This window comes from Engraulis encrasicolus, chromosome 10 (genome assembly GCF_034702125.1).
Source record: "Engraulis encrasicolus isolate BLACKSEA-1 chromosome 10, IST_EnEncr_1.0, whole genome shotgun sequence".
NCBI classification, from domain to species: Eukaryota; Metazoa; Chordata; class Actinopteri; order Clupeiformes; family Engraulidae; genus Engraulis; species Engraulis encrasicolus.
The window spans coordinates 47,678,963-47,703,533 of record NC_085866.1 but is presented as its reverse complement, the minus strand read 5'-3'; the positions used below and the strand labels follow the sequence as shown (position 1 = coordinate 47,703,533).

The window sequence follows — 24,571 nt, the reverse complement described above, 5'->3', positions numbered from 1 at the left end:
GTGACTGCTTTCCTCCATTTCACAATGTGCAACAAAGTTAATAAAAAAATCTCTGATCCTTCAGGAGCACTCTTAGTATATTGTACTACTGATTACCATGCATCATTTACTGTGAGGTATTTGCAACACCTCTTTTTCACTGATGAGACTGCCGAGCAAAGTGTCAACTTAATACTGTATCAAAGCGAACACTTAAAAGCTTAACCACTGGTTACATGACTGTGACAATGTGCTTGTGTGCTGCCATCTTAGTCTGATTGTGTGTGCATGTGTGTGTGTTCTCTCCCCTCTCTTGTCTTCCCAGGCTCTTCAGGCTTTGTCTCCCACCTACAGATGGAGATCTGTAGACCAGGCATCACGCTCTTTATTTTTAGCTCACTTTTTTTGCTTTCTTTAAAAGAAAAAAAAGAAAAAATGGTTTTCAGTTTGCAATGATGACGAGGCTGTGGAGAGGCGTCTCAGCTATAGCGATGGCGGCTTGACGATGGCGCGGATTCCTGTGACACAGTGGGTCTGCCGACTCAGGCACAACTGGACGCTTGAACCCCCACCCCCCTCTCTCCTTTCCTCTCCTGAAAGACCCCTCAGACCATCCTTTCCAGTCACCACCAGCACCCACGGTGGTCACTGCTCACTCGATCATCTTCGGCATGGGTCGTCTCGGTACAGCCCTGTGAACGGAATGTCCGTGAGGGCTGCAACAAGTGCCAGATTCCTGCACCGTCAACTTCCCCTATTGCCATCAACTCCCCCCATTTCCCCACCGCCACCTACCCATAAACCAGGGACATCCTCACCACTGCCCCAGTTAACCTCCACTTCCACCAGTAAATCCTCTCATTGGGAGGACAAGTCTTAAACTGTACCCTCTTGGCCAGGAAGAGACTGGCTTTGGGCAGTAGCCTATGCGCCTCCCCCTCCCCCTCCCCAACCCCGCCTCACTCACTGGCCAAGAAACTGGCCCTGTGCAGTGTACCTCCGCTCCACTCGATGACCCAGAGACTGGCCCTGCGCGGTGTACCCCCTCCCCACTCACTGTATCCCTGGAGCCCTTTCTTTTACCTGCACTGCCTGTCTGACTGAAACTCACCGCTGTGTCTGCAGGTCTCTGTGTCCGAATGAGACGCCTGGACTCCTCTGTGTGTGTGTGTGTGTGTGTGTGTGTGTGTGTGTGTGTGTGTGTGTGCGTGCGTGCGTGCGCGCGCTGTGTGTGCGTGCGTGCGTGCGTGAGTGTGTCTGCATGTCTGAAGTCTCCTGCTCTCCGTCCCCCTCCATCTCTTTCTCACACACACACAGAATGTGCAATTACTGTAGTTTAGCATGTGGCACACTGCACTATTCACCCACGATGAGGGGACTGTCTCATTTTAACAAAAAAAGAAGAGTGTATTTATTGTCCGATCATATCAGGAATAGAGAATTAACTTGAATCATTCCAGTCTAAATGTCCAACATCAGTTGATGGACCAATGACCCGAGTGTTTTCAGACTGGTCATGGAAGAGTGGTCTAAGAGTGTTTTAGCAAACTGTAATGCTAATTTATGTTGGGTTTTTTTAAATGCCTAGTGTGCTACACACCACTTACCCACTGTTGAAATTCAGGGAACACAACACGAAATACAGAAAACACAGAAAAATGGGAAAGCAAGCTAATCACTGAGCTGGTTCAAGCTAGTCTTATGAAAGGCCTCAAGGCCAAGTGTTTTTTTATTTTGATTTTCATTTTTTTTTAACATTTGAGTTTTACTCATCATCATAATTGTTTTAGCGTCTTAGCTGAAATTGTTTTCTGACATTGTTTCTGGGTTTTATTAATGCTAGAGGACACGGAAAAAGGTCCACAATTTCATTTCCTCTTGATGCTATTTATGTGTCTGCCTCAAAGAGCACAAAGACATCCAGTCATTCATCAGTGTTTTAAAATGTCCTGTACTGTACATTGTTTTGAGTTAGATGACAACAAAGGGATCATGAAGTATAAAAGTGTAGATGGTAGCTTTATTTTATTTTATTTGAAGTTTTATCTTTTTTTTCTTGTGTATGTGTACATAACAGTGTCTATAGCAGAGCGACTACCATACAGTATATGCTTTCAAGGAAGGGCAGTTCTATAATTTAAATTTTAATAATATTAAAAGAGATTATAATATGTAAAGCATTAATTCCCTTTTTTTATTCATCTTCAATTCTGTAAATTTAAAAAAGAAAAAGAAAAGATGTTCTCATAAGTAGACTACACACAGACTAGTCATACTGACAGTATAATTTCGGTGACTTCATGACTGTTGTGATGTATCAGGGTGCTATTTAAGTAACCTACAGACTCATGCTCCTGTGACGTCAGCTTACTGCCTGCCTCTCTTCAGTCTTTCTGGGAACTTCAGCATTGAGTAGTGAAATGATGAAACCTAGCTACAGTGTCACCTCATGGGACCATGTCTGGCCCAGGAAAAAAGGACAAAGGGAACAGTGGTCTCGGGCCCAGGGACAGAGGGCCCCCAGAAATGGGTCCTCATGATTGTGTGTATTGGGTGGGGGGCCTTCTCGGATGGCTTTGTCCTGGGCCCGGCCAAAGCTACCAGCGGCCTCATCTGGCACAGGCCCTCGGTCCTAATGCTTCATCCACGGTTACCTCTGGTTCGAAATCAATAAGAGAAACAAAGCTCATATCAATGATCTCTCTATGATCAATGATTTGTAAACAGTTGAAGCTGGACTAAAATTATGTCAGTGTGTGTGTATGGACAGCAGCATTTTGTGTGGCCTATTTGGAGTTTAAGGTAGGAAGAAGTAAGCAAAGTATACTGACCCAAGAAGCAGGGCTAGACTGGCCATCTGGCGTAGCAGGCGGTGGGCCCGGTGGCCCTGCACCCTTGTGGGCCCCTATTTTCAGAAATCGAAAAAAGTCAGTTCTGCACTGGTAATTGTGAGGGGGCACTTTTGCCTGCCAAGAAGTAATTTCTCATGTATTGGATGCAAACCATTTCAGGTGACTCATCTACATGTAGAGAGAAGTGTCAGTCAAACCCCAAACCCACCTGCCATCTGAACAGTCTGCATCCACATGGTGATCCCATCCCCTTCAAGCTTCGTGAAATTCATGAAGGAATTTGTTAGAGGTGTTCAAATGGGTCTCTGCTCTGGAAAAGAATGCTCATTTAATCTTGAAATGGCTACAAGCGCACAATTTACCTTGAGCACAACATTAACAGCCTCTCATCTAGAGAGATGCCGGAAGTTATTATTGTGTCCCTCACTAAAGCCTATAGATGTGACGATTCATGTCTTTAAACACAGCTATTTCAACTTAATTAACCACCTGTTAGTCATTTGAAGAGACTGGCATCAAAGAATTTTAAACCCAGTGTTTTGTCTGGGACAAAAGGTAGACATAACAATTAAAAAATGTTTGAGCTTTTAAATAGTCTGCAAACCCCTTTGAAGACTGTTTGCCACAGTTCCCTTTTTTCCATTCAAACATATTCTTTTTTTCATTCGTGCTTGAGTTTGTTATTCAGTTCTGACCTTGAGGCAAGGCAAAAAGGGTTCCGGAATGACTGAAGAATTCTTAAAGACTCTGTGTCTAGCTTACTCTGACGTCAGGGTGGAATACGGAGCATGGCCTTAAATCTGGAAGAACTACAGATGACTTGACTTGTGTCGTGTACTAGCTACATTTGCAATGATAATCTCTATGGTGAGGTCCCATAATAAACATTTCCTTTGACAAACATGACTGTTCTCAGCGGCTCCAAATGTCTGTTGTGATCAAACCCTATAGGCCTAGATTTGTCAATTTGATTGGGTTAGATTGGGCTTAATGTAGCCAGAGCCATCACCTGTATTTGGTATACACTATGTCGATGTAAAGGCATTGCATCACTTTTTTTAACTAGAGGTGTACCGATAGGCCTCTGAAGTGGAAGTAATATCAGCACTAGAACATTATACACAAGTTATGCTACTGTACCACATGGATACAAAGTAAGAGTACTTTCTCCTTTTACTTTATACACATCTACGTTTTATATTGACTGGCATGACTTTAAAGTTAGACATGAATGTAGTCTATTTCATATTTAAAAGCTCTGTTTTTGGTGTAGGCAAAGTACACTAAGGTTTTGAAGGAACCTTCTGCTCCTCTATGGAGATGTCTCACAGTATACCACTTGTGTTGCTTAACAGGGTTTTTTTTATCAGAATTGGGATCATCAACATCATGCTGAGATTTTATACCATCTTCTAGCATCCTCAAGAGATGTGAGAGTCGTCTTGACCGCAGAAGTCAGAATTGGATAGCTTGTCAATGCAAAAACCTGGAACTTTGAGAACCTTTTTTGCCCAGCCAGATGAGACCAAAATAAAATGCCACACCTATACTGAAGGGCATTGAAAATGGCAAATGGACTATGTTTATATAGCGTTTCCACTCCTTCGACCACTCAAAGTGCATTACAATTTATCGAATAGGAAAATTCTCTCTCTATCTCTCTCGCTCTCTCTCTCTCACACACACACACATACACACACACACACACACACATACACACACACACACACACACACACACAGTTGGAAACTGAGTAATTTATTCACACCCTGTTTGACTCACAAACTCGCACTGAATGCACATGCACACACACACACACACACACACACACACACACACACTCCAACACACACCTTATAAAGGTTGCCCTGGGGAGTGCAAATTCATTCAGGGAGTCCATGTTTAGGAAGCAACTCTTGAAAAAAGGTAAAATAGTGATAATAGTCCTATAAATTATCTGTTAGGGACTATACATTTAAGAGAACCATTTTCATAACATCAGAAATGCTATACACAGACCTGCTAGCACTGCTGAAAGACTTTATGCCTGGAAGAATTTGTGCCTCACATTTACCCATTCACAATTGCAGGTGTTGCACATTGCCATATAGGGTGCCATCCTGCCACCAGGAGTAATACACGGGGTTAAGAATCTTCCTCAAGGACACTTCAATGGGGTCAGGCTTGAACCTGCTAACTCTGTGCCTTAACCTGCAAACTTCAGGTTCCCCCTCTACCACCTGCGCCACCACCAGCCCAATGGAGAATGTGCGATATTATAACTGAATTAGCAGTCCTATAAGCCAACTGGTTACGGTAGTTGTCCCGCTCCCATGGAGATGGTGGGCCCAGAATTGTGTCCTTAGTACATGTACATACAGTAGGCCTATGTATTGAGCGAGGGCCCTTTCAGATCACTTTGTCCCATGCCATGCAAAGCTGTCAGCGGCCCTGCCTGTTGCCCTGTCAGTGGGGAAGAGGGTGGCAGTGGGACGGTATGGCACTGGAAGAGTAGATTTGGAGAGTGGTGCTATATATGGGACTGCGAATGTCTATCACCAGCCTTGCAGTCAGCAAAAATATGTTGGCTGACAAGATGACTCAGTCCTCTGCTCTGCTCTGAAGGCTTGGGAGGCAAGGAGAAGGTGCATATTCCAGCATAACCTCTCAGAATAACAGCCACTTGCCAACATGACAGAGGAGGTTTAAGAGAAGAAGAAACATGAAAACAGTGACCTTGCCAAGGCCTAAACTACTATAACAGCTTTGGGGTTATTTCCAAAACGAAAAAAAATGATTTTAATCTGGCTTCTGAGATGTATTGACAACTAATGCCACACTTAATTCCATGTTGACATCCTCTGGTCTTTATAATAGTATTATATGAATTGTACAGTATAATAATAGGCTATTGCAATTCAATGCTAGCGTAAACTATTTTCTTTAACATAGAGGAAACATCATGTTCAAATTAGTAATGCAGTTACTGTATAACATTTCAATTGATTGGATTTGGATCGATAGCTTTTAAGCATTACGAGCCAAGTTAACTGTATTAGTCTACATTTCGTTTTGCTTTGTTAAAATTCCTTTGTAAGATGCAAGAGGGTAGCACAAATAGCCTACCATTTGGTATCCTTAGACTTAAATGTTGTTATAATAACTAGTTAATTGTTAAGAAACATGTTCTGAAGGAGGTAGCCTATAGGCGAATGTATAGACTATAGGTCCCTGTCGCCTTAAGAAGTCTTATGCATAAGGCTGCATTCTGGGCCCATTTAATTAATTAGAAGCTTTTTAAGGAATTCGTCTTGGCAGTTCCTTTACGTTGGCAGGAGCATTCGGATTAAAATACAGCGCCTGTCAGACGGCCGGTATAGGCGCACAGATAAAGCACTACCCATTGCAGGTTCGCATAGGCATTTCAATTGGCTTTCCAGTAGAGAAGAGCGTGCGACAACTGCACTGTGGAACACACCCCAGTTCGGTAATGCCTCCTCCCGATAAGGACTTTCACTCTTCCCCCTCTGCATTTTCGTGACTTTCACGATGGTGCAAAAAGCCGCCAACGGCGTAGTTTATTCAGCCGAAGGCGGAGAGAAAAAAGTCGGCTTTGTTGGACTGGACCCAGGCGCAGCCGAGACCAGCAGAGACGGGGCGCTCCTCATAGCCGGTTCGGAAACCACCAAGCGGGCCAGCATATTATGCAGACCTAGATCCAGTTTATCAGGGGGGAAGAGAGCCAACAAGAGGAATGCCGGCTATCGAAAACTACAGAATTTCCTCTACAATGCACTGGAGAGACCGAGAGGCTGGGCGTTTGTATACCACGCTTATGTGTGAGTACCAACCTCTTTTCACTTCACATTTCAGAGTGATTTTACGCAGCTGACGCCTGTATGCGGACATTCATGAGGTGGGAATCATGAATGAAGTGATGCAGTCATTAGCCACACACAGTGCTCAAAGTTTGACGTGCTGCTGGCCAGTCGACGTACCCATCCTTTGCCGCATATAGGACCCCTGTTCTTTGTGAGAAGTGTGGAGCATTATCTGCAGTGGGCCTTAAGTGTATTTCTAATTGTTAAGAAGTTGCCAATCCTAGTTTATGTTTGTAAAAAAAACAATTAATGTTTGGTGGCACTGCTTCTGAAATGTAGGATAGGCTATGCTATATTTGAACAACGCTATCCGATTTGAAAAGAACTGCGAACAGGTTAGTCACGGGCACCAAGTGGTTAATCCAAATTTCTGAAAACATTTCCGTAGCATAGTGAATTTTAGACCTGTGCTAGTGGCGAGTGACGACGGTGAAACATCCACGACATCCCACGAGTGTTTCAGCACTTGAACAGCTCCCTTGCTGCGCTGTCGCACACGGTACTCCATGCGTCTGCTCGTGGCACACACACACCCTGCTCTGTATAGGGAAGATCTGTGCGCACCCACCGCCTCTACAGCAGTAGCGATACCCGCTTGCCATACACTGGCGTCCGCAGAGTTACTTTAGATGGCTTGCTAGGAGCAGCCATTGAAAACAAAGGGGGAGCTCTGCATTTTTTTCACTTGAAACTAACGGCATGGGTGCCGCAAAGGTGGTCCACTCTCCCCCCCCTGAACAATTCAGTAATGGATTTTACTGTTACCGCACTACCACTTTTACTCACCAGACACATTGAAGTGTATTGACAAAGTTTTTACATTAAGCTTGCAGTTTGATACTGCTTGCACCTTATTACCCTATTTAGCCCCAATGCACAGCCTCAGCAGAGATGTATTAAGTTGAAGTAGCCTAAATTCACAACACATGATATTGCACTAGTTATTCCAGAGAAATGTGACTTTTTAATTGTATTTTACTTCTTCTAAATGTATTATAGCCTATTTATATTTATGTATTTATATTTGTATTTATTTATACACGTCCGGAAGAGTTCTTTTTTAGTTGCAGAACTGGTTTCAGCACCCATCCTACTGCACCTGATGAACAAGTTGGGTGAGTCCAACAACTGTCTGAGTAAGATGTAGCTGAAATCCAGTGGCGTTGATAATAGCTTTTGAGGTCTGTCATAAACCAGTCTTTGATGTAGCTTCAAATTATTCATATGTAAGTATTCACCGAAAGCATCTAGGCTTTTCACTCCAACTAAACACACTCCCCTCTTCTGTATACTAAACCATGGGCATGTGCAGATGTGTGCATAGAGGCATGGATATGTTAGGCCTACTATATTATGTATGTCTGTTTGCTGAACAGCATCACATGATCTTAGCACCAGAGTAGAAGTCTTGCGAGAGCAGCAGCAGCATGCAGATGCAGTCAAGCATGCCAAGTCACTTCCAGACAGAGGAGGCAAAGAGCATCTCATGTCTCTTCCCACTTGCTTGCCACTGGTGGCAACGGGTCCGGTTATTCCAACACGCAGGCCAATGATGGTGTGGTGGCGCTGGACAGCCGTCTGCAGCCGTCCTCAACGTTGACGTGCTCCTAATTGCATTGCAGCTGATTGTAGTTGCTTCCTGTTCATCCCAGTTAGCTTGACGCTGGTGCTGCAGGAGAGAGGAGGCCCTCAGGCAAGCCCTGCCTCCATTTTCAGACATGTCCTTTGGATAAATAATTGATATAGAACACTCAGCGACACACACACATGCAGGGCCGCTGACAGCTTTTGCCGGACCCAGGACAAAGTCATACAATGTAATGAGGACCCAGTTCTGGGCCCCCTCTCTCCCTGGGCCCGGGACAAGTGACCCCTTTGTCCCCTCTCTTGGCTTACCTGCACACACACACCAACTTAAAGTAATCTCACGGGCTTTCTTTGCCTTCCAAAGAACTTTTATACTGTACTATAGAAGAGTGCAGTGTGCCGTCTCGTGCCCTCCTCAATTCCCGCAATCTATCTCTCTATTGTCTGAGTCTTGCTTCCCCTACTGACACAGACACCCCCACTATCTCTGCCCTTTTTCTTCCATCACTGCTCCCTCTTCCTCTTCCTCCTCCTCTTCTATCAGGCTCTAAATATGGTTGCGTGTTGATAGAAATTGAACTTCTGTGCTCCAGGCTGCTACTGGCCAGCCTGATGGGCTGCTGTGGCTTTTTACTGCATTTTACTGCATTCTGCTGTGGTCAGCTATAGCTTCTGCTCATGGACATACATGCAGTAATAACCTGTGGCCTGGATCTGTGAGTGTGCGTGTGTGTGTGTGTGTGTGTGTGTGTGTGTGTGTGTGTGTGTGTGTGTGTGTGTGTGTGTGTGTGTGTGTGTGTGTGTGTGTGTGTGTGTGTGTGTGTGTGACTCTTGAACTGATTGCAGAAAAAAAAATCAATAGCCAGACAGTGTATTTCTGTCTCGAGAGAGGTGGGCCCACACCCCTGAAAATGAAGGCATATCTATAAAACATTACCGTAGACTACTTTTCCCGTCTGAATCCATTAAGCCCAAACTGCTAAGGGAGAGCCTGAAGCATACCGGTAGTCTATTTTTTTCACCTTGCGTGTTCTTTTCCTCATTCACATACTAGGTTATGCGTGAAGGCATGGAAACATCATTGTCTGCGGAGGAATAGCACAAAATGTGATTGTGTTGTTGTGACAGGCATCCTTGTATTGGTATTGAATTGCGAGGTTAGGCATGGAGCAGGTCAGATATCAAGTCTGTTTTTGTTAAAATCATTACCATCATCATGTCTCGGTGGAGGCATTTGGCGACCCTAGGGAAATGTTTAGACATGGGCTCCTCTTGGGTAACACTTTATTTTAATGGTTCACTATTACAGTGGATCTACCACATTAGGTAAAGTGTAATAACCAGTGTAACAATATTTAATACAATGTAATACCAGTGTAATACCATATACCAACCCTAGCCCAAACCCTAACCCTATATGTAAGTACAAAATTGGTACATGGTATTAAACTGGTATTACATGGTATTCAATATTGTTACACTGGTTATTACACTGTATCTACTGTGGTAGATCCACGGTAATAGTGAACCATTACAATAAAGTGTTAGCCCTCTTGAATTGTCCTACAGAAGGCAAGAGATGGCTGAGAAAGGGCGGTGCTTAGTTGCAATTTGGGGCCATTAGTTTATTTTAATTTTTTAATACTAAGGGGGACGTTGTTAGGCTTATGATTAGGTCAAGGGGTGTTGGGAGGCTTATGATGTAAAGGTGGCGTTTGTTCAAAAAAAGGCTGAGGACCACTGGTCTATTGGCTCTGTGTGAAAGAAAGGAACACTCATTGTCCTATACATAGCCTACTCTCAGTGTAACTAGTAGGGACATCTCGGAAAGAAAACGTTAGTAAACTTACTGTAGGCCTAAAGGATATCGATAATGCACATTTTTAACTTCACTTAGCTGACCTCTGCTTTTCAAGTTAGTTTGAGGTTGTGGGTTCAAGCTAGGGCCGGACTGTACAGGAAGACCTCATTTACATTAGGTCATCTCTCACAGCACTGCTCTGACCTCACACCAGGAGTGTTGAAGTGGGGCAAATGTTGTGACTGACTATCCTGGCCCCCAGTAGCCAGAAGAAGGGAAGGAATGTCAACATTTTGCTTATCTTGCATTACTTTGAGGGTATAGATGTCTGAAGCATGAGAATATGCTAAAAAGTACTCTCTAAACTTCTGCTCCCATAGGTTAGCTGTCATGGCAAAGCCTGATAATGATTTATTTACTCGCATTTTCGGTACATCTTGAGCCAATGTTACCAGAATGTCCCTTGAATGCCTGAGTCAGTGCTATTATTAACGTTGCCATAGGTGCAAAATATCAAATGATGGTGGGTAATGGTGCGTCACACCGTGAAGTCACATGGAAAACCACACCAGAGTGGTGTGTGCGTGGTCTCAGTGTGGGTCGATGGCATGGGATGGGATGGCTGTCTCACGATGACTCTTCTGATCCCAAGTCAAGGAATAGTCCGGAAGATGCTGCTGAGCTTGGGGAATCATCATGAGGAAATCAATGGCTCCTGATGAGCTACTGATGCACTGGTCCGATCTGGTCCGGTCCGGTCCGGTCCACACCTTTTTTGGGCTCCAGACTGTCCTGTTCCCTCCTTCCTATTTTTATCCCCATTGAAGAAGGCTGAGCGTCCAGCTTCTGTTAAAGAGTGTCAGCTTGATAGAGTAGCTCTATCATCCCATAGTAGCCTTATACTAATTTCATTCATATAGATGGTCTGGAACAGCTGGATGGAGAACTGATTACTGGTGGAAGCTGTGACCTCCATTGAAGTTTGAAAAGCGCGTCTGATTTTACCCATTCCCTAACGTTTGGTCATTATATATAACCGGTGTGTATGTGTAATGCTGACATTTTTTGTTCCTTTGTATTGGTCTGGGTTATGTGTCTCGAAAGCGTAGTTAGTAGGCAGTTAGCTACTTGTGTAGTTTCCAATGGGAAATTTCATTGCAAACAACAAAGTAGCTAAGGTAGTTAGCAACTACAGTTTCGAGAAATGCACCCCTGGCCTCCACTTGTTGAACGGCAGAGTCCTGTTCCCTCTCGTACTGTCAGGTAATTAACTTTTGCTGGTGCTTTTAGACAATAGTAGCAGACAGCAGGGAAGCCGACAGGTGGGGACAAAGGGGTCACTTGCCCCGGGCCTAGGGAGAGAGGGGGGCCTAAAATTGCATCATCATTACACTGTATGTATTGGGTTTGGGGCTTTTCAGATGTCTTCATCCCAGGCCCAGCCAAAGCTGTCAGCGGCCCTGTCAGACAGTAGGAAACGTAGCTGGTCTGTACACTGGACTTGTGCTCCAAAAAATATACATTTTATTTCATTAAAATGTAGAGTGTTTCCCCCTTTGTCTTCCTTCTCAGCTGGCCGTGCTAACTGGCCCATTTTTATCCCATTTGAAGAAGGCTGAGCCATCAGCTTCTGTTAATCAGTCTCATTCATCCATCCAGGTCATTTTGGTAAAAAAAATTAAGTTGTAGCTTTCACATGTGCTTTCAAATTACAAAAAAAGTCTGGCTGTGTGCAACTATTCCCTTAGCAGTAGATCATTGATTTTTAGCCTCCAAAATCACATCACAACTGGTTAAATAAAATTATTTGTGTTTTGGCTGGACATTTATTTCACCTCCTTTAACCCTAGTTGCAAATTACAATACCACACATATTTCACAAATATGATTAGTCATATCACATCAGCTCTGGGAAACTATTGTGTATACTTCCTGGCCTATTACAAAATGAGACTAGTGTTGTAGGCTCTAAATAATTATTTTCAGTCATTTCAAATGGACCATGGCCCTGCCGTGGCCTAACAGTAGGGCACTGGGTTACTATACCGGCAACCCGGGTTCGATTCCGGCCAGGGTCATTTGCTGATCCTCCATCTCTCTCTCACACTCGCTTCCTGTCACCAACTCCAAATGTCCTATCAAATACTTAAAAAAAAAATGGACCATAACTTAAGCAAAACATACAGTATCTTACATATTAGCATCTAATTTCTTCTTCTTGTGCTGATCTCAGTGGTGTTTGAGACAATACATGAGTGTTTATCCCTGCAATTCTGCCCTGTACTCCCTCATTCAGATTTTCGTCACAGCCCAAACACATTTCGCATATCTTCAGAGGTTTTCCCTTCACCAGAGTCCTGCACTGCACATACCGGCTACCGCTGATGCAAGGAGCCATCCGCCTCGGCATCTGGCGCCATGCTCCCCAATCTCATTTTTGATTAAAATTGTCCAAAAGAAACAGAGACTCGTGTACTGTATCTGCCGGGACAACAGCAGATTTATTTATTTCCCCATGCAGGAAGATTTCGCTTGTGGTGTCTCTGGAGTTTACTACAATGTGTGGTCTATAAATTCAAAAACTACTCCAAGCGTTCTCTTGCCACCTGGTCCTGGGTGAGAAATGTGGCACCTACGGTGCATTGTATCTTTTGTGGCAACTGTAATATTTTGGGTTCTGTCTTCTGGTGTCAAAATTAGGCTAGGTTTATTGGCTTTTAGGCTGTTTTAGGCTGTGTTTAAGCTTTGTAATCTGAAAAGAATATGCATGTTCAACTGCAGAGTACAGATTACCGGTAATTGTAAATTCATTGTGAATGAGTATAAGAATACCACCAAACTAAAGGAAAAAATAATGTAATTAATTTTATTGAACTGCCTCTGTGCATCTACCCCTGTGAATTTGTGCTAAACTTGCCTTCCCTTGTAAGCTTCGTCCCACCAAGATTGAGTTCTGTTGATTGATGTCTAAACTATGCTGGGCACTGGGCAGCTTGCCTTATGCTTTGCAGCTCGCTGTCCTGTTGGTTTGGCTTTAGCCCCTACTGTGTCTTCTGACGTCTAAGATATACGGGGCAATACTTGATGTTGTAGAGCTCGCTGAACTGTACTGTACTGTAGGTTGACGTTTTAGCCCCTCCAATGTTTTAGGTTCTGTCTTCCCAAGTCTGAACTATGCTGAGCAGTACTTAAGTGTATGTAGAGCAGTATTCTTGGCCTGCTTCAGCCCCTCATGCACTGTCTAAACTATGCGGGGCAGCACTGCCCTACAAAGGCAACGTGCAGTAACCAATATTACACCACACCAATATTGAAATTGAGAAAGTGCTTTCAAGGCCTTGGAATTGGGTTCGATATTGAAGTTATTGCAAATTTGACACAGAAATATCTCTAAAACGGGTCACATGTGTAGTTACTGCACTTTGCCCACTGCTGTCATTCCGAACCAGGGGTATAGGTACCACTAGGGGTACCTGAGCACACTGGGAAAATATAATACAAACAAATGTTTGGCACATAGTCATACTGGGATAAGAGTAAGCGGTATACTGTAGAGCAGTGGTTCCCAACCTATGGGTCGGGACCCCCCTTATGGGTCGCCAAAGATCCACAGGGGGTCGCGGAGCCCTCTTGATTTTAAGGGGTTTCGTTTTAAATATATATAGCCCATGTTGAATAAAAGACAAATCATTTAACTAATAGACGCAACAAATTGTAAGTGCTACATTAAACAATTATTCTATATTTGACCAAAGACGAATTGAGGAATAAAATAACTAAAATAAGTTTTCGCAGGAAACGGAGGGCATCTTGTGACTCCGTCTCGTGCGGGCGCTCGCGTGGTTGGGTCACCAAAGCTTACAATAGTAAAAACATGGGTCCCTTAAGAAAAAGGTTGGGAACCACTGCTGTAGAGTATGAGTTAGCTGATGCTCATGCCATGACAAAAAAGGCTTAAGGGGTAGGACAAATATGAAGACAAAAAAGGTTGGGAAACATTGCCCTATGTGTAGCCTGTTGGAGGTCTGCTTCAATCCCTTCAGGCTAATGTGCTGGCCCTTGCTGTAGCTCAAGCCTGAGGCTGATAAGTGAATTTTATACATCAGGTCCATGAGTAATGGCCATTAGATATACTGTACATGAAGCTATGGCAGGATGTTCCACCGCGCTCTGGGGGGTTATCTGCAACCTTTAATGTAAGAGAAGAAGAGTTGAGTCTTATTCCTCCTCCTGTTTATCAAATACTGTCTTTACTCTGCACAAGAGAAAAGTCCATCACTACTTGGAAAGCAACCTGAGATAGCAAAATGAATCCCACCCCACCAAACAATTCATAATTATTTGTACATTCCATAAGGTCTTTTTTTTGGCCATTCCTCTCCAAGTCATTGGTCCTCTGAAGTGTAGTGTCCTGCCATGCCTAGGTTTTATGGCCACAACTAAAGCTTGTTTTGGTACAGTAGAGAAACTTAATTAACCCCAACGGGGCAATATGGAGTTTCACATCATCAAGGTCATAGTGTCAATTCAAGTGTATTTCAGAGGATTTTAGCTTGGTTGGGTGTCAACTTAACAGAGTTTCAGAAGCTTTTGAAATGTCCTCTGAATCCTTCTGTTGCCAGGTTCAACAATAATGGAGTTTTAAATCAAACTGATGTCTTTCCATTATTGTCAAGAGGGTGCAGAGTAGACAGTGAATGTGTGTGAGAGAAGCAGGGTGCTGTAGTGGAAATATCCTCTGTTCAGACTTGTGAATGATAGACCCAATGTAGGCTGGGACACCAACGTGACTGATGCGCTATGGTTCTCAAGGGCCAAGGCTTTCCGTGTGAAGACAAGTCTTAACTGTCCACTCGTATATCACTCCTCCTGGAGTAAGGTGGTTTTCTCTGTGGACATCTTCATTTCCGAGCCAACCTCACATCAAGTGTTTGAAGGCAAAAATGCTACATTTTTGCTGAGTCAACTGAACCATGGCCTAGAAAGACTTGCAGAGCTTTACGGCAAACTTTCTGGTCCTTTCACTTCAAATTAAAAATAGGAATGGTCTTCCCTTATAGCATATCTTTCAAGCAACTTAATTGCACAGGATTGAGGGAATAAGATGCTACCATACTGCGCTGTTATGAAGCAGAGTTGTTTGACATGCATGTAGCTGTAGGGCTACTGCTTGACAACCTCTCTCACAGTGGATTCTGATAAGAATGTTTTGCATCATTTATCAGGCTGGTTCTTAATAGTTTTGAAACATTTCAGAAAGAAACGGTCTTCTTCTTCTCTGGGTATTATAGACCAAGGTGCGTTTTATGGTCATCAATTTCTGGATTTATGTCAACAAATCAACATCCATTTCTTATAATGCGATAACATACAGTACATGTAAAACTTTTTTTTTCATAACTAATGATGACAAAATTGCACAGGTGTGCCTTAGAATGAGGTAAATTGGGGAGTAGGCATTGTTTTGAGTTAAGAAAGTTCTAGAATTCAACACTTAACCCAGCTGTGACCTTAAATACTTGTAGACAGGCTACCAGAATGTGGCTTCATAACGACCCTGCATTGTTTTTTGCAATCTTTTGCAATCTGAGTTTATGAAGGTAAACTTATAGCAGTTCAACAGAAAATGTCTTCAATTATTCGTTTACATTTATTCACCCAGGTTACTCTCCTTTTCAACATTGTGGCTCCTAGATTTTGACCTCTAAATAAGTGATGGATTTGTGTGGCACAATGAGTGTGGCTGATACAAGTATTTCAGACATCAACCTTATAAGGGAGGGATTGTGGGGTTTAGTCCCTGTGCCACCAGGAGAAATGTATGATGAAATCCAAGGCACTCTTCGTCTTCATTAAAAAGCTTTTAATTAAATGTAGCTAGTTCATATTTGAACAGTTAAAAGTTGCCAACATGTTTCGGCCAAACATTGGCCTTCATCCTTCATCTTGGATTTCATCATACATCTCTAAGCTACGTCTAACCAAAGAGCACCTTCGCACTACTAAACAGAACATCGAAGCCCTCTGACCTACACCTTTGTTCAATCCACCAAGAGAAATGTGAATGAAAGAGTGAATGATCAGCTGTGTTCTTCACCCCCAGCTACAGCTGAGGTGCCCTTGTGCAAGGCATCTAACCCTAACTACTCCTTGGGTGTCAACTTAGGAAAGGAGGTCACTTGCCATCTAGCCTTTTTGGTGCTCACGGTCTGGGACTTTATTCAGTTGAAATCAAGCTGGTCCACTTCAAAGGACACTGGGGCTGGGCCAAGGATGACTGGAGCACACAGGGTACGTTTTGCTGTTATTTATTGTTGTGCAAGCATGACTAACGTTTTGACGCAGTGTGTCTTCATCAGAGTCAAGCCATACTGGTGTCACTGCATAGAATATAAAGACATTCTACCCTCCTTCTTTTCAAGCATTGGTTACAAGTTAGGGGTCGGCCTAGGGCTCCTTGGCTGTCTCAATAAGTGGATGTTTACTGCAGGCGTTGATCTACCTATGTTCGGTAAGGCATGTGTGAGTACATGCTCATTTTTGATGAGTGGATGTTGTCATGGTCAGATTTAAGTATTTCTTAATAGCTGCATACAAAAGACACCAGTCATGGTAACACAATTTTGCAAACTTCACCACTGCAGACAAATGCTGTTTTAGAAAAGGCAGGCATTTTGACGTGTTTGCCTTTCACACTGCTCTAAATGTGAGCCAATTTTTCTGACTTGGCATTGCTTTTTGCGTTTCAAACATTATACGAGACAGGGCTTAATTAGATATTGAATACTTTTTAGATTTATGCACAAATCGGTACTCGAAGATCACAGCATTGTTGAAAGCTGCTGTCAGAACGAAATGTGGAGAAATAGCTTTCAGTTACTATTAACTTCAGCTTTGGAATCCATGCTCAGAGGACCAAAGACCAAGACCGAAGACCAAACCATTCTCAGATGTTTTCTGCCTTTAATTTACTATGCCTTTTTTCTTTCTTATTAAAAAATGTATTGCATTTATGCACATTTTATTGCTTTTATAAACTACTTTTACATTTGCACTTGCATGTTGTATTTCTCTTATTTATGCTCTTACACAATGTGCTGTGGCCAATTAATGAATTAATTGCACTGCGTTGTGTATGTATCAGACGAATACAAAGACTACTTTCCCTCTGCAATCACCAAGAACATCAGTTGATCTACCGTATGAATGGCAACCCTAGACTGTCTGTCTCTGGTGTCGGGTGTTTCTCTCTCAATATATGGTACTTAACTCTTACTGATGTTATACCACAAAAAATAAACCATACCATGTCAAACCATAATGTACTAACATGTTCACCTTGACCTCAACATGCATACAGTATGACTGATGTTCCTTCACACCTGACTGATTACCTTACCTCACCTACTCTTCCCCAGAGTAGAATATAAGTGTCAAAATAGCAAGACAACATTCTAGCTCTGCTGTGTGTCACCAGCACAGGGTGCGATAGAGAGAGAGAGAGGGACTCGTATTCCGGAGCATGTGTGGTGTGGCCGTGTGACTGTCATCGGGATAAAAATGAGAAAATGATCGATTAAGCACACACACCAGCACGGGCATCCTCCTCCTCATTCTCAAAACCACTGTACACACCAGCAGCTCCGTCAGCACATTCAGCCAGGCAAACGGCAAGCGCCTCGCCTCACTCACACACAACTCAATTTGTAATGAAATCCGAACTGGGAATCGGCATGGGGATTACTTTCCTCCACCATTTTACTCCAGCAGCAGTAGTGCAGTGCAATGCAGAGATCTCTCTCTCTCTCTCTCTCTCTCACTCCAAGAAAACCCACACAAGCATGCTGCAGGATTGTTGAGTACATGATCCTTTCCTTTATGCAGTAGTACACACTGATGACCTCCTTTTTCAAGGTTAACTAGTTTTTTTAATGTCAATTAGTCTTGCTTTTGGTTTGTAGGCTATCCTCACAAATAAAAACACACTGCACACAAACGATCTATCGCCACACAAAATGACAGCTTTTCTTCCTTATTTCCTTTTTTCTTCCTCTCTTTATTCCCTTCATCGTTTCCTTCATCTCCCTCCTCTCTCTCTATCTCTCCCTCTATATACTGTATGTGATTTCAAACAACGCTGAAGGCCAGTAGCTATGCCAGGGCAGGGGATGATGAATGCCACACAGCTCTTCAAAGCAGTCTGTCTTCTCTTCTCTTTCTTTCTTTCTTCCTTCCTTCCTTTCTTTTTTTCTCTTTTTCTCTCTTTCTTTCCTTGTCTCTGTGTGTACGTACACCATATGTGATTTCAACAAGGCTGGAGGCCAAAGGTCTGGTCAAAGCTGGCCTGGTCCAGGAGGATGATGTATGCCACGCAGCTCTTCAAAGCAGCACGTCTCCGTCTCCGTCTCCATTAGTCCAGATTGGATTAGCTCCTGACCAGGCCTCTCCTGAGGCTCCGCAGCTCTCCCCTGCTCTCGCCCTCTGCAACCCTCTTCCGACCTCAGCTGTGATCCCCTCTTTATGTAGGCTACTACTCCCTGTTCTATGTGCATGATTCATCCTCTGTGTTTCTCCCCTCATCTTTCACACTCTTGTCGTCACCTCTTGACATCAGACTATTTAGTACATACTGTACACTGTACAGTATGTTCTCTGTGTAATACATAAAGAGAAGCACACATTTGTTTCTCTGCAATTCTCCTCTCTCTCTCCTTTCTTTCTCTCTCTCTTTCTATCTCTCTACACTATTCCTTGCTCTCTACTTCTGCCCCTTTTGCTGTTTGACACGGTTTCTCTGTCTGTTTCTATCTGTGTCTTCACACTCTTAACTGGCTAACACCTTCAGACACCAAGTGTGATGCTGTCCTTACGGGGGGTGTGTGTGCATGTGTGCGTGCGCGTGCGTGTGTGTGTGTGTGTGTGTTCTCAAAATTCTTCTCAATTTTCTTATGCCGCCAGACTGCAGTCTGGCTCTGTCACACTTCTTATTGTGATCTAGGATTACATTTAGCTCTGTAGAGCTCCAACAAAACACCAGGCCACTGTGCCTTTTTTTAATAACAGCTGATAGTGACAGTGATAGGAAAATGGCCAGCAATGGGCAAAATGGATTCAGAATCTACAATCCAGTCCCATATATTCCAAATGACTTGGTTTTTACCTTTTCAATTCAGCCAGGTGATTGGCTGGTTTAATGATCACCTGGCTGAATTGGACAGGTAAAACCAAGTCATTTGGACTATGTGGTACTAGATTGCAACTAATGAATCCATTTTGCCCAGTGCCAGTGTATGTGAATGTTACCTTTATTGTGGATGCTTTCAAACATTTCTCTCACTTCTGACCTTTGCTCTGCGTGCTTGTATTGGCTGGAACGTTTCCACAGGGAAGACTAATACCTTGCTGGATAGATAGTAAATCATGTTAAATTAATGGGTGCTACGTTGAAAGTGCAGATGTGCAGAAACCGAAGGCCACAAACTCCTTAATCAATATGCCCATACCTCTGCCAAAAGAGCTGGACAATTAAAGCAATGAACTAGTGTTACCTTTTCTCTCTAAGGCCATTATCTATAACTTCAGCAAAACTCACTTGTATTGAACCTATGTGCAATACTCTGACAAAGATTAAATAACTTACATTCTGTCATGAAATGAATATTTCCCTCCTCGTTGAGGCATAGTTCTGCTAGAGCTCATCTATCCACCTTAATATCCACCGTTACAAGGGCGGCAAATTTCATATTTTTCAATTTCTGGTTGCTAGTGATTCAATCACCCATGGCCTAGCCAGAAGCCTAACCAGAACATACAGAGCAGAAATTCTGTGAGAGCATGATGAATGCTGAAATGGGCATGGTGGACGTACTAGGGTCAGTGACAAATGAGGGTCTATATAGTGCAGAATTTAAAAAGGTCTTCATAAAGCATTTGAAATGCCTCCACCAGGTTTCCACAAGTCTCTATTTTGTATCCATGCTAGTTTAGTGGAATTTCAAATAGTGATTCAATTTGTGGAAAATGTTGGTTTCACCAATTGGCATAAACCTGTAAACCAGTCTGTATCAATAGGTGCACCTAGTATTTTTCATATGACTGTCTTGATTTTAGTGCCAGTTTCCTCTGTAAAGCAATATTCACATTTAATTTTGTACATTCTCTTTCAAACTTGTGAGTGTTGTGAAGTGGCAATATGATACAAATAAAATCAGTACCTAATAGCATTTGTTGGGTAGCCTAACAAGCAAGCAGACTGTGTATGTTGACATTATCATAGGTGCAGCACCAACATACACTGTGTTGCTTTAGGTAAAAGTTTAGGTTTAGGTTAACATTTGAGATTTCACAGTCACACTATGTGTAAGAGGGTGTAATAACAATGTAATAGGGTATGTCAAATTATGTTGCAACATTTGACATGGCAAAAGTTTCATTCAACTGTATAGGCCTTCTGATGGAAACCTATTCAAGTTTGTGATCTGGATGTTGAGACTTCAAACATGTTTTTAATACTCATTTTAGACAGGAATTTTCCATTTTGAACACTTTGGCAACGTTGTTGTATTTGACATGCAACTGTAAACACACCTGACCATGCTCAGAAAATGTTAAATTAATCAGATTTCAAGATAGGTTACACAACTGGTCATGTAGCAGATATGTTAATCAGGGGTCCTTCTGCCTTCTCCTTTCCTTTGACATGGTCCTCTGACACAAATGATCAAAATGGCTCCTCAAATGTTCGTTATGAAACTTGACAATTCAATTCAAGTCACACAGTAAATTCCCAAAATTACTGACAAAAACTGAGAATTATATTCCGATTCATTTACTCAAATGTAGAATTATGCCGAAGAAGTTTTCTCGTGTTGTGTCGAGAATTTTACCTGTTGATTTCCTTAGTAGATCTTCATGCCAACTCGTGGAACATGCCAGGACATCTCAGTGCTCTTTAAATGATTTTGGCCCGGAGCCTGACTAGCCAGCCGGTGGTGGTATTTACATCCGGCTATTTCCTTGCTCCGCTGAGACTCTCTGATCCGCGCTGCTCTCATTGCCCTTCTGGAGCTGCACCCCCCACACCCCCCACACCCCCCCTGGCCTGCTCTGTCTCAGGTGGCTGGGTAAGGGTGGCCCTCAGCCAGACCTGGTGTCAGAGGGGGATCCAGTGGGGGAGAGCATATGTGAGTCAAGGAGACAACACAAACAGATGGAGGTATAGGAGCGTAGTTGGGGTCACAGCCCTGTGTTTAAGGTTGGAAGAATTCAAAGGGCCCAGTGAAGGAGGATTCTGACTGCATCCAGGCCCCCGCACCCTGGCTGAATTGTGTATGTCAGAGAGACCCAGGGGGATCCTATATGGGGTAGTAGCCGGTGTGAGCAAACTCAGAGGAAGTTGGTTGTGTGTCAAGGACAGACCAAACAGACAGATGGAAGTGGGTGCTAAGCGGGGGCCACAGGGGTGTTTAAAGGTAACATTTGTGAATGTGCAGCATGAATCCCGGAAAGAAACTGATAAACAAATATTACACAAATATTGCCCCTTTAAAGTTTTAATTATTCTAAGGGTCCAGTGGTGATGGTGGGGTGGCAGCAATATTTGATTTCTAAATGCAAAGCAAAAACATGAAGGAAATAACACATGGCATATATTGGTGCTGGGGGAGTTGTCAGTGGGTTAGACCTATTTGTTGGGCCCATTGGTATTGGGGGGACCTTCGAAGACACTATTGCTGGAAAACTATTATTGTCAGAGGTGGTGTGCTCTTTAATTGGTCCAGAATGCAAAAGAATGGAGAGATAGGAACGTATAACGAAGCGAAAGTCCAACTGGGAAACTCCAACTCCCATTGTCATTGTGACACAGCACTCCACAGCACACAAGTGTTCACTGCACACTGCACACAACGAAATTGCATTTATGCCTCACTCGTGCAAGGGGGCAGCCACCAATGGCGCCCCAAAGTGGGATTAGGTGGGATTGAGTTGTGTTCGTGGGGTGTGGTGGAGTTGAAAAAGAGAAGACAGTTGAAGTTAGAGTGATTCCAGAGGAGTTATAATAAGGGGCCCTTTTAGCCATTACCGTAGTCCTGTAATGCTATAACGAGTGAGGGGATAAGGCCTGTCGAAACGATTTGGAGATATTGTCTGTCAACGAACGAACTAGACATTTATGATAACAGCCACAGAGTGAGGAAGAGGGTAAATGGATGGAAGTATAGGAATATAGCTGAGATGGGGTGGGTCTGTGGGGCGGAGCCAGAGGTGCATCTAGTCACCAGGCAAGGCAGGCAGCCGCTTCGGGCCCCCAAGCCCCTGGATGGTGAATAACAGCTCAGACTTTGCTACAGTGGCAAATTTTGGTAACACTTTCTATGAAGCCCGTATCTATAGCGCATTATAAGCGCATTTATAACAAATTATAATGCGCATTATAAGTACTTACAAAGTATTATGAATACACTCATAATGCTTTATATTAACAAATATGAATGACCATGAATCTAGCTTATAATGCTTTATAAATCCAGGGGTGTTATGAGTGCTCATGACCGGATATAAACTACAGGCTGCCTGATGGGGCTTACAGTACATTATGGGTACTTATACCCCTATATGCACAGACCTGGATGATAAACTGTCATAAGGGCTCATAAGATGCTATAATGTTCCATGTGAGATCATAAGTCGTCAATGTGTGCTCTAAGTAAAGTGAAGTTCCTATGGGTGCATCTATAATGCACTGTATAATGCACATCATAATGTACTGTAAGCCCCATCAGGCAGCCTGTAGTTTATATCCAGTCATGAGCACTCATAACACCCTTGGATTTATGAAGCATTATAAGCTAGATTCACGGTTATTCATAACTGTTAACATAAAGCATCATGAAGCATTATGAGTGTAGTTGTAATGCGTTGTAAGTAATTATAATGCACATTATAATTTGTTATAAATGCGCTCATAATGCGCTATAGATATGGGCTTCATAGAAAGTGTTACCCAAATTTCTTTCAAATGTTCACTCCTTTGACAGTTCGCTTGGGGCCCCAGGACCAGCTGGACCTAGAGTCGCCTATGGGTGGAGCTGGGGTTGAAGTTACAGTTAAGTGATTCCTGGAGTTCAGTAGTGATGGGAAGGCATTTGAGGACACGATTACAGTAATGTTTTTACTGATGGGAGAGGTGTGGTCTCTCATTAGAGCCAGACAGTTCTAACGGCATGTCTGAGTTCAGGAGGAAGGCAAGCGTGAGGAGGGCAAAAAGGACTGAGGTGGGGGCTTAGCGTGTGTGTGTGTGTGTGTGTGTGTGTGTGTGTGTGTGTGTGTGTGTGTGTGTGTGTGTGTGTGTGTGTGTGTGTGTGTGTGTGTGTGTGTGTGTGTGTGTGTGTGTGTGTGTGTGTGTGTGTGTGTGTGTGTGTGTATTTAAGTGATCCCTGGGGTTCAATGGCGATGGAGGAGGAGGGCAAGAGTGAAGTTAGCCAAAATGGTGGCAGTACGTAGCATCGTAGCTGGGATGGGGGTGTGTCAACAGGGTGGAGTGTAGTGGCGAGTTGAAGTTAGGGGGTGTATTCCAATATGCACACTCCAGTCCTCCACTTGTGCTTGTGGAGAAAACAATAACATTTACCAGCGGTCAGCCTAGCCACATCAACTTTTGAGGGACTGTTTTTCATTCACCATCCCAATTCCAAATGAGAAAATGACATTAGAATTTTGCTTTTGCAAGATATTGAATTCATTTTCTGTCGTCAGTGACATCATCACTAGGTAACAAGCAGTGAGCAAGGGTGGACGCAAGTCGACATATTGAAATCCACCCAGGGTGATTCTAAGGGTTCTAAGTGTTGTGAGGAAAGGCCGTTTCGGGACACTAGTGGTATAATATTATTATAGGAGGTGTGGTCTTTCATAGCCAAACACTTCTAACTGCAATGCTGGATGGGGGAGGATGGAAGAAGGAAGGAAAAGATAGACGGTGAAGGTGACTGGGCTAAGGAAAAAGTAAAAGAGTGGAGCAAATGACGCGTGTTAGGAAGAAATGACAGGAGGAGGAGGGAGGCACGGGGAGTCTAGGGAGGTGGCACAGTAGACAGAAACAGATGGGGAAAGGCAGAGAGTGTGTGTGTGTGTGTGTGTGTGTGTGTGTGTGTGTGTGTGTGTGTGTGTGTGTGTGTGTGTGTGTGTGTGTGTGTGTGTGTGTGTGTGTGTGTGTGTGTGTGTGTGTGTGTGTGTGTGTGTATTTTTATTCTCTTTTTTTTAGAGGGCTTTCACTGTAAGTACAGGAGAGAAAGAAATGAATAACAGCTTTACGGGTCAGAGGAGTTTAGTAGTGTGGATAAGCTGTTATTAATCACTGAGTTGCACGAGCTACTGTACTGGGCTACTGGGTGGGCCAACATACACAGTAGCTCGTGGGAACTACGGGTGACGAAGGCAGCCCAAGACAGGCAATCACATGTGAAGCCTTT

The 24,571-nt window shown here is 43.4% G+C and overlaps 2 protein-coding genes across 3 annotated transcripts in view; both read left to right on the top strand.

Annotated features, from left to right (window-relative positions):
• The window catches only part of prex1 (phosphatidylinositol-3,4,5-trisphosphate-dependent Rac exchange factor 1), a 136,437-nt gene extending 132,703 nt beyond the window's left edge, over nt 1-3,734 (top strand). For both annotated transcript variants that reach the window (XM_063209098.1, XM_063209097.1), the window contains one exon: nt 305-3,734. In XM_063209098.1, coding sequence (XP_063065168.1) covers nt 305-347 — 43 coding nt within the window. In that variant the 3' untranslated portion in view covers nt 348-3,734. The remainder of the gene's footprint in view (nt 1-304) is intronic.
• Nucleotides 3,735-6,140: 2,406 nt separating this feature from the next.
• Nucleotides 6,141-24,571, top strand: part of LOC134457475 (potassium voltage-gated channel subfamily KQT member 2-like) — a 56,420-nt gene continuing 37,989 nt past the window's right edge. Inside the window, exon 1 of the mRNA XM_063209483.1 lies at nt 6,141-6,670. Within this exon, the coding sequence (XP_063065553.1) occupies nt 6,381-6,670 (290 nt within the window). The 5' untranslated portion in view covers nt 6,141-6,380. The remainder of the gene's footprint in view (nt 6,671-24,571) is intronic.